We start from the raw sequence: 9,756 nt of genomic DNA, 5'->3' as shown, positions 1-9,756 counted from the left end.
ATTATTTATTAGGCTAAAAAACAATTTTGTCTCTCTATTTTTTCAAATTTATGATATTATTATCCTTATTTTTTAATTGAAACATTTCATTTTTAAAAGTCAACGATTTTAATCTCCTTGATTAATTTTAGACTCATCGACTATGTATTTTTAATTCTTTTTTCAATAAATTAAGCTTGTTAGAAATTAAATAATTTAAAAAAACATGATTATAAATAAATAGTTATTGATGAACATTTACAAATTATATAGATTTATGTTTGAAATTGATTATAAAAATTAAAATGGTAGATTTTTTAAAAGTTGAGGATAAAATATCTCAATTAATAAACAAAGAGTAAAAATTATGAATTTTTTAAAAGTGAGAAAATAAAATTTCTCAATTAAAAAATAAAAGGACTAAAAATATTAATTTAAGAAAATAAAAAAATAAAAATTACATTTTAATTTTTTTATTAAAGTAACAAATCATGAATCGAACGACTAATTTACATGCCACGTTTGACAAAAGCCATCGATCAGACCGGCACGAATTTCCCACGTGTTACACAAAGACCCGTCCCTCTTGAGATTCACCCCCTTCTCTCTCGTTAGATTTTTTTTTTTTTTTTTACTGGCCTCTACTTTATCAGCCAAACAAAAAAAAATCAGTTTCACTCTCCGTCTGATTTCATTTGACACTTTTACAATTTTTCCCCATTTGCATGTACGTTATCTCCCTCTGTTTTCATTTCACCCGGTTTCTTCTTCCCCACATTTTTTTTCGAATTAAAAAATTCAGAAAAATCCGATTTTTAAAATTATATTCTAATTGGGGTGGTTAGCAAAAAATTGATTCCTTGTATTATCGAAGAAAATGAGGTGGGAAAAGGTTGAGGTGAAGGCGATAGGCACAACAACAGAGGGTGGTGGCGGTGGAGGGCCAGGGAAGAGGTGGGGTCACACCTGCAACGCCGTCAAAGGTGGCAGACTTGTCTATGTCTTCGGTGGTTACGGCAAAGATAACTGCCAGACCAACCAAGTTCATGTCTTCGACACTGGTCAGTGCGGTTGTTTCCTCATTCCCATGTTTTTGTTATGGTGTTGGAAAATATTTTGTCTTTGTTTTTTGATAGGTTTGAAACGGATAATGGATACTTGTTTTGTAATTGATGCTGTAGAGTGTGTGTATTAGTATTACCTTATTTATTTTATTACCTTTGTGCCTGGCCTGGTTTTAAATATATATATTTTTTATGTATTAATTGTTATAATGCGGGAATTTTATTGTTTATTTTTCTGATTCCTCGTTTTTGATTTGCAGTGAAACAGACATGGAGCCAACCTGCTTTAAAAGGCTCCCCACCAACTCCTAGGGACAGCCATACAAGCACAGCCGTTGGTGATAATTTGTTTGTGTTTGGGGGTACAGATGGAATGAACCCTCTCAAGGATTTGCACATATTAGACACTTGTGAGTCATCTTTTTCATATCTAAATTAATTAATTAATCACCCTTTTTTGCCTCCAAAAGCCAAAATGTATGTTCTTTAGCTCAAGTTCAATGGTCTCTGTGTATAGCCTGAACGTGTATATGTTGCCCCTTTTCTTGGATGATGATGATGACATTGAAAATTACAGCTTAAGTTAAAATGTGAGGATGTTATGTAGCTATGTCTATAATTATTTGTTATTCATCTCTTTACTTATTTGACTCACTGATGTTAAATCATTGTTAGCTTTGCAAACATGGGTTTCTCCAACCATAAGAGGAGAAGGGCCACCAGCACGTGAGGGTCATAGTGCAGCAGTTGTTGGCAAACGGCTATTCATCTTTGGAGGTTGTGGAAAATCTGCAGATAATAATAATGAGCTCTACTACAATGATCTTTACATATTAAATGCAGGTGATTTTCCCAAATCATACTGCCAGTTAGGGAGCAAGTTAGTTAGTTCACTGCAAGATTTATTCCTTTGGTATTTAAATGAGACCAAATAAAGGTGATAATGACAAAATTGACTAGGGTTTCATAGTTTGTTGATTATTTTTGTATGATACATGTTTGAACTTGGCAAAATCATATATTTCCTGGCTAGCTTGTAGAGGCTCATTATAATTTCAGTTGTGATTGTGAATGAAATGAGAGAGCTCCCCTTTGGTTACAATGAGAGAAGTAGGGGTGTTGGGTGTGGACTGTGGAGCTTTTCAACATTTATTTAGTTTTTATTTTCCTTTCACATTTGCATTTGTGTTGAAAATTCGTCTGTTACTTTTGACTTATTGATTAGATGTAGGACATGCTGATAATTGCTTTTCACTCTTTCAATTGTAGAGACATTTGTTTGGAAGTGTGCTACAACATCAGGCACTCCACCATCTCCTCGTGATAGCCACAGTTGTTCATCTTGGAGAAACAAAATTATTGTGATAGGAGGTGAAGATGGGCATGATTATTATTTGTCTGACGTCCATATTCTTGATACTGGTATTGACTTGTTTCATTTTTTTTTTAATTTTAATTTTATTGAATTGTAATATTACAAATATAAATTTACAATGAATTATAAATAGTGCAAAGTAAAGGAGCTTTATTCAGAATATGATAATTTTCTTTGGAACTTCTGTAAATATTAGATACTCTAATTTGGAGGGAGCTGAGTACATCAGGCCAATTGTTGCCACCTCGAGCTGGTCATTCCACTGTTTCTTTTGGCAAGAACTTGTTTGTTTTTGGTGGATTTACAGATGCCCAAAACCTCTATAATGACCTTTATATGCTCGATATTGGTATGTTCATTATAGCTTATAAGAATATGCTTTTTTGCTTAAGTTTTTGTATGCATTGTACTGTGGTTTAACTGTTTAATTAAAGTAGAACCTTCCTGTGAGTGTAATTGCTCTAACTTTTACAATTCTTGCCTTTTTAGTTAAGAATTTAGGAGGATCTATTCAAGTGACTGTCTGTTAACAAACTTATTTTTCTACACATTTCATTGTTGAAAAATGCTTTTCACATTTCTTGAGTAGATATTCAATCTTTTTTTATGATGAGAGGTTCACATTAGTCATTTTAACTTTTAAAATTAATGTAGGGTCTAGCCCCAACTTTTGCCAAAATTATTGCTTTAGTGGATATTGTAATATATATGGTAATTTCTCAATTTTTAGAAAGACATATAGTTAATTTGATTAATCAATTCTAGTTTGCTGTTCAGAAACGGGTAGTGTGATAGTTTTTGATAAATATTGATTGAATTGAGATTTCTTATATAATCTTTCATTTCTGATCTGAGTGTAGATACTGGTGTTTGGACAAATGTTACAACTGCAACCAATGGTCCTTCTGCTAGATTTTCTGTGGCTGGTGACTGTTTAGACCCTTTTAGGAGTGGTGTTCTTATATTCATCGGTGGTTGTAATAAAAGTCTTGAGGCCCTGGATGATATGTATTACCTATATACAGGTTCAGCAAAGTGTCATTTATTTGCAACTATTAACTTTTCTAATGTAACCTATGGTTCTGATATTTTGCTAGATTATTACATATATAACAAATTGTGATATACTTCTGACTATTAGGGATTGCTCGAGAAAGTGAACAGAGACCAGAAAAATTATCTTTAAAGAAGCAATTGAAACTGAAATGTCTAGAACAAAATCCCAATCCTAGCCAAAATCAAGTTCTAGTTAGATATGGAGTGGGTTCTGATGTGGGACAGACCATGAAAGTGTTGAATTATAGCCAACAAAGTAAGACTTTTTTTTTATGCATAAATTTTCTGCTTCATCTCATGGATATCATAAAGTCTAGTTTTTCTCATAAAGCCCTACATGTATATTATACGGTTTCCTTTGTGTTAGAGCTTGACTATCTTATCTTCAAACCTCTTAAGTCTTGATGTACATTTTTTCTTGGGATAATGATGGAAATATGGGATCATTATCCTAACTTGAATATTGCATTTTTTAATTTAAATTTGATTATGATTATGCTTTTTTAATATTCAAGAGAATAAAGACTAGCAATAATACAATGATGATGACAAAGCAAGATATTGCCATTTAAAATAAAGAAATTTAGAAAAATAAATTAATAAAATATAAGCTATTTAAAAATAAAAATTACATTTTTTAGTATATGTTGCCATGCCTTTATTCTTTTTTTTTTTTTTTTTAATTATTGTATCTTGTACCATATTGTACCCAATGCTCTATCCATATTCGTGCAATGTAAGCTGAAAGATTTGTTGGATTCAAGAAGTTCTTCAAAGTTATGTCAGGGCTTACATTTAAAGGTTTGGGCAATTTGGCTAATTAAGTTTAAGGCAGCAAAAATTGATGTTTCTAGTTGAACTCTTCATCATATTTAATTAGTCAAGTTTGTGTTCGTGTAGGTCTTGCTCTTGCAACTAGTATGTATCAGATCTTAGATATGGAGTGTAGTTATGGCAAGTCAGTGATGACTAAAATAATGATCCCTCTAAAAGTTTTGATTTTAATCATTTATGATCCTGGAGGACAAAAAGAATTGAAATGATATTTGACTATTCACTATTTAGACTTTAAAGTACCACTTGGGGACAGCTAAATGCCCACTATCATAAATGCAGGTAGACTAAATATCCCAGTAAACCAATCCCTACCTCCTGGTAAGAAAATGTTTGAAGCCAAGGTTACTGAAAACATCTCAGAAGGATATACTATTGAAACTGTTATTGATGGAAAACCTCTTCGTGGAATTCTGTTTTTAAACAAGCCTATCTCTCTGTACACAGATGCTCATACTTGCAGTAGGTATGTTTTCTTGAGTTCTTCCCCTCACCAGTCTCTTTCACTTTTCAATGCGTTGATAGTATTAAGCACCTTTTGGTATACAAGTTTGTTTCAACTTATGCTTAATTCACCAAGCAGGAAAAGGACTGTTGGTGAAATTGATAGTGTTGTCTCGAATGGTATACACCCTAACCAATTTAAGACTCCTAAAGTGGTCAAGCAAAATCAAATGGAAAACCGAGAAGCATCTCGTGGAGACAGTTCAGAATCTCATGAACACCGCACTGAATCCATTGCCGTGCTTATGTCAAGTAACCCAATGACTGCCAATCCTTCTGATACCCATAAGGTGAAGTTGTTTTCTGTACTTTTGTTAGTTAGAGTTCTAGAGGATGGCCTGAGTAATGAATGATTTCTATTTTTTTATTCCACCTGTCAGAGATTGGTCAATAGAATTATTCTGTGTGAAAAAAATGACCAAGTGATTCTGTTGAGATTTCTACTGAAAGGAAGTTGGGTCTTAACATTCAGATTTTTTGTTGTCTTAAAAATTGCCAGAACTGCTGCAAGCTATAGTATATACCGCCTGAGATATTGAGTTTCCTCTAAGTTTTATTCTGTTCAAGTCTTGAAGATACTTTATGTCTATGTATGTTCCATTGTTCCTTGAAAATGTTGCTTTGTTTCCTATAATCTATTAGCCCAATCCTGAGATCCATTTCTGTAACTTTGTCTTAAGTGTTTTCTTTATAACATTTTGTGGATCCCTGTGAAATGTAGTTGATGCAATTCATTTGATATGTTCCTGGGATATCTGTACAATGATAATGTTTTTCCTTTCTTACCAATTTGCCATGGGTCAAATTATGTCCAATTCTATATCTTATAATTTTCCCTTGATAAGATGACATTTTCAGTTTCTAAATGATGGTTGGTTTGCTTGGATCTAATTGTGTATATGTTTGAAAAATCACCATCCTGTGTTGGGAAATGAGAATATGAATCTCATCAGAAGATATGATACACAAGTTTGGGTTAGTAAGTCCTTGTTGTTTATGATATTCCTAAATAATAGATGTCAAACTAATAATTTTGTATCCTTAGGAATGCTGGGCTGCTCTTTCTTAAAGTTTCTTTTTTATATATACATGACTATCCCGCAGGTTTCTGCCAACCCAGAAGCAGAAGCTGCTGCTTTGAATCAAAATGATGAAAAACATGAAACACCCAAATCCTTAATTGGAAACTTGACAAATGATGGAGCGAATGATGTGACAAGTTCTAAAGGTGAGGTGCAAACTAATGATCAAACAAATATGCTAATTTCCAACTTTGAAGTTCCAAGACGCGATAAAACAAGTGATGCTCCAAACTACAACACTGAATTTCTGAAACCTGCTGCAGCTGAGAGTGCTTTGCATCTGTCAAATCAAGGTATGAAAAGTGAAAATTAGTAGTTAGTGCCATTAGTCTTTTTCATGTGTTTGCTTTCAATCACTTTGTTTTTTGGGGTTCAATCAAAAACTAACTATTCCAAAGGTTCAAACTGTTAGATCTAACATGCCTCCTCATGCAAGAAGCCTTTGTGTTGACCCTATTGTATTAGATGAATGGGGGGACAAAGATTGAACACTAGACCACATTGTCAAAGGCTCTAATACCATGTCATGAACCAAGTATCTCTAAATCTTAAATTTTTAGGTGAAGACATATTTTCAGAGGTAGGGTTTCAAACTGGCTAGGATAGTAGGGAACAAATATTTCCAGCTCGAAATATTGAACAGGTGAACTGAGTGAACAATTCTATCATTAACCTTTGACATGAAAAAGGACTAAATCAGGGATTCCATCCTCCCTCCCCAACCAGACCAATGACTAAACCTTTAGGCTAATTGAACTTGCAATGGTAATTCTCCCTTGCTGCGCTGTTTATGCTTTTTGAGAATAAGTGGCTTGGTTTTATAAGTGAAATAATAGGATGATTTCGGATCTGTCAAAACAGGCCAGCTTGATCCACTTTGGCTGAACTGTTTTCAGGCAGCTCCAATTTGATGTACGTATATTTTTCTGGCCAGCCCAATAAATCTCTCTCTCTCTGCAATGAATCAATCCTAAAAAGAAATTTAAAAAAGGAGAATTAAGAAATTTGGACAACGGGATTGAGCCAATGAGTAATGACCAATGAATCAGTGTGCTAGTTCATTTATCAATTAGGCTTCAATTCTTTTAACAAAAAATGGTGTCAGGCATGCACTTAGTCGATAGCTTGTTGGGGTAAAAAATAGATAAGATTTCAGGTTAGCAGGCCAACTTGATTTTGGGCTCGGCTAGATTGGGCTTGAATTTTATTTGTCCAGCCCATACATTTAGTTGGTTTATGCAGGTCAGGCTTTGTCTATTTTGACAGTATTTTGCCTCAACTCTTATTTGCTGCTGTGAAAAAAAATCATGATGTTGCATTTGAATTATGTCCTTATCCCACTTTCAGAAGATAACCTTTTGCTTCATTTCAATTATTTCTGTTAAAACTTAAAAGGAAGCATATAAGCATCATTGATTAGATTTAGATATGATTATGACTGCAGCTGCATATTGTGCAACCCTTTGGCATTAAAAGATGTTATTTTGGTGCTGGATGGATTTCTCTGTTTTTTTACATTTGTGTTTGTGTATTGCTGAAAACATAGAAAGCTGGATTAAATTTTCCATTGCTGTACGGGGCCCACTCATTTCCCTGAAAAAAATGCTCTTTTTTGAAGGCTAGATGTTGAACATGCATTTAATGTGTTATGGTGATATACAACACTAGTTCATCTATATGATTTTTAAACAATTAATGTTAAAAGTAGGTATTATGTTAAGACAGGAAGTGATTTTTAAAGGAACCAATAAAAAAGAATAGATTTCTGGTACTGAGCATTTTCTATTTTTGACTTTATTTCTTGTTTCTCATCAATGTTTCTGAGCCCTAATTCTTCCATATAAGATTAATTTTCCAATGACTAGTAGGTGCAGTGGTGGATTCCGCAACTCCACAACTCCAACGGCAAGAGAATGCAGTGAATCAGCAAAATTAATTTGAGCTCAGGAGATAACGGCTGATGGTGATAACTGTCTGCTCGGCATTTGTACATTCCTCTTCTCATGTTGATCTTAGAGGTCAATATAACTGGTGATATAGGCTAACGTGTTCCACTGGTGGGTTATACAATCATTTACTCACTGTCACCCTTTAGTCTGAAATTTTAATTGAACAAAACCATGATTACGTTTAGGTGTAGGTAGTGATAGAAACAGTTCTATTTTATTGTGTTATGTTCATTCCTGTCTTCATTTATTGCATGGAAAAAAAATTTTGTTTTGTTGGTGGCTGGGCATCAGTACTTTTTCTAAATGCAGTTTAACCTATTAAATTCTAAAGTTAGAGTTACTGTGTTGCTCTTTTTACATCTTGGAGCTTATTTTGTTATATATTATTCTTGTTTGTCCCTGGTCCTATCACAAATAATCTTAATGCTCAATTTTAGTAAAAAGATTAGGTAAATAATTTATTTATTATCAAAAAAGGGTTAGGCCATAGCTTCTATAGTTGCTTCAAATGCCTAGTAAAGACATCTAGTAAGGGAATATACTATATCAAGAATCAAAGAACCACAAAAGATGAGTTAAGTAGTCACCAGTTATTACTAACATGAGTTAGCTACTATTGTACTACAAGTGCATGAAGATGAAAATTAGGCACGGCAATGACACATGCAAAAGAACAATTAATCTGTTTCCCTTGACAGAGGACCTAAGAGTAAGTTCATCTCATCTTTACTCATATTTCTATTTGAAAAGTTAATCTATCTTGTAACTTTGCCATAAAAAAACAAAGCATAATGGATATGGCAATGACATTTTTCAGAAGCTTTAGTTTCTCTGCTTGTTGAGTCGAAAACTTAACTTTCATGTGTTAGGCATTCAAGTGCACTTTTTTTATTTATTATTGTATTCTCGTCACTTACTGTCATCTTCATGTGGGTATTTGGCAATGATGACTGAGCAATTCGTTAAACCAACCAACCACCACTTTCTTAACGCTTAGAATAGTACCTTGTCAGTACATTTAACATGCAAGTTTCTTTTTACGTGTGCTTGCCACTATTTTAAAGAACAAGTTTGTGCTTATATTCATTATTTTCCAAAATATGCATTTCTCTGGTCCACTAACTTGATCTGTCTCCCTTCTTCAAGCACCAAAATGATAATAATTTTAAGTTACTATCCAAATTTGAACTTATTACCCAGTTATGAATGAAAAAACTTACAAGTTTGTTTGGCGTCTTCTCCCGACCCAATTCATTAATTGAAAAATATATATTACTTGGTGATTTTCTGTCTAATTTCTTCAACTTTTCACGTGCTATAAATTACTTTTCTGTCTAATTACTTGAAATATATATTGGTGATTTTGTCTAATTACTTGGAGCTTTGCTTCAACCGGCTAGCGTTTGTCATTGAATATTTCATTGAAGGAGCAGTGCTAAGTCCTGTTAACGGTTTTGTCACACTATTGTTGTGGAAGTAACCTTATGTGACATAATTTTCATTTCAGTATTAATTGCGTTGTCAAGAAATAGAAAATGTCAAATACAAAGAAGGGAAAACTGCCAAAAGAATGTGGCGGGTACCACATGGCACAATCTTATTGCCCCCACTATCAATTCTATGCTAGAACCCAGATAGTATATTCCGTCTTAAAATCGTATCAACAGTATGCCAATATGTGAAATCAAACTGAATGTAAAATTTCCATTAAAACAAAAACGAGACAAGCACCTGCTCTCGCTTTGGTCATTCAATTACACAATGATTCATGACATAATTTTGTTACAAGTAAGATCTTTTTATTTTTATTGGGAGAGATGCCTACGTCATGTTAGACGGTCTTAAACATAATTATCTCTAAAGAAAAAAGAACAAATTATGCTTGCATTTCTAAAAAAAAAATTAAATTATAT

The 9,756-nt window shown here is 33.2% G+C and overlaps 1 protein-coding gene across 2 annotated transcripts; it reads left to right on the top strand.

Moving 5' to 3' along the window:
- The first annotated feature begins 650 nt into the window (after positions 1 to 650).
- Positions 651 to 8,183, top strand: LOC114394132 (RING finger protein B-like). Of its 2 annotated transcripts, none has more exons than XM_028355723.1 (11): positions 651 to 1,040; positions 1,304 to 1,453; positions 1,719 to 1,886; positions 2,313 to 2,465; positions 2,615 to 2,767; positions 3,279 to 3,443; positions 3,560 to 3,730; positions 4,591 to 4,774; positions 4,892 to 5,102; positions 5,917 to 6,187; positions 7,760 to 8,183. In XM_028355723.1, exons 1-11 carry the CDS (start codon positions 857 to 859, stop codon positions 7,828 to 7,830), a joined length of 1,881 nt encoding a protein of 626 aa, XP_028211524.1. In that variant the 5' UTR covers positions 651 to 856; the 3' UTR covers positions 7,831 to 8,183. The 2 variants fall into 2 exon arrangements, with proteins under 2 accessions (XP_028211524.1, XP_028211525.1); XM_028355724.1 differs by having other exon boundaries at positions 652 to 1,040; positions 7,763 to 8,183.
- Positions 8,184 to 9,756: the final 1,573 nt, after the last annotated feature.

This window comes from Glycine soja, chromosome 17 (genome assembly GCF_004193775.1).
Source record: "Glycine soja cultivar W05 chromosome 17, ASM419377v2, whole genome shotgun sequence".
NCBI classification, from domain to species: domain Eukaryota; kingdom Viridiplantae; phylum Streptophyta; class Magnoliopsida; order Fabales; family Fabaceae; genus Glycine; species Glycine soja.
This window is presented reverse-complemented; position numbering and strand designations above follow the sequence as displayed.

Coding starts and splice junctions, on each gene's coding strand:
- LOC114394132 (XM_028355723.1), top strand. CDS start 857: ATGAGGTGGGAAAAGGTTGAGGTGAAGGCGATAGGCACAACAACAGAG. Junction 2,466..2,614: donor CGTCCATATTCTTGATACTG/GTATTGACTTGT, acceptor TGTAAATATTAG/ATACTCTAATTTGGAGGGAG. Junction 3,731..4,590: donor GTTGAATTATAGCCAACAAA/GTAAGACTTTTT, acceptor TCATAAATGCAG/GTAGACTAAATATCCCAGTA.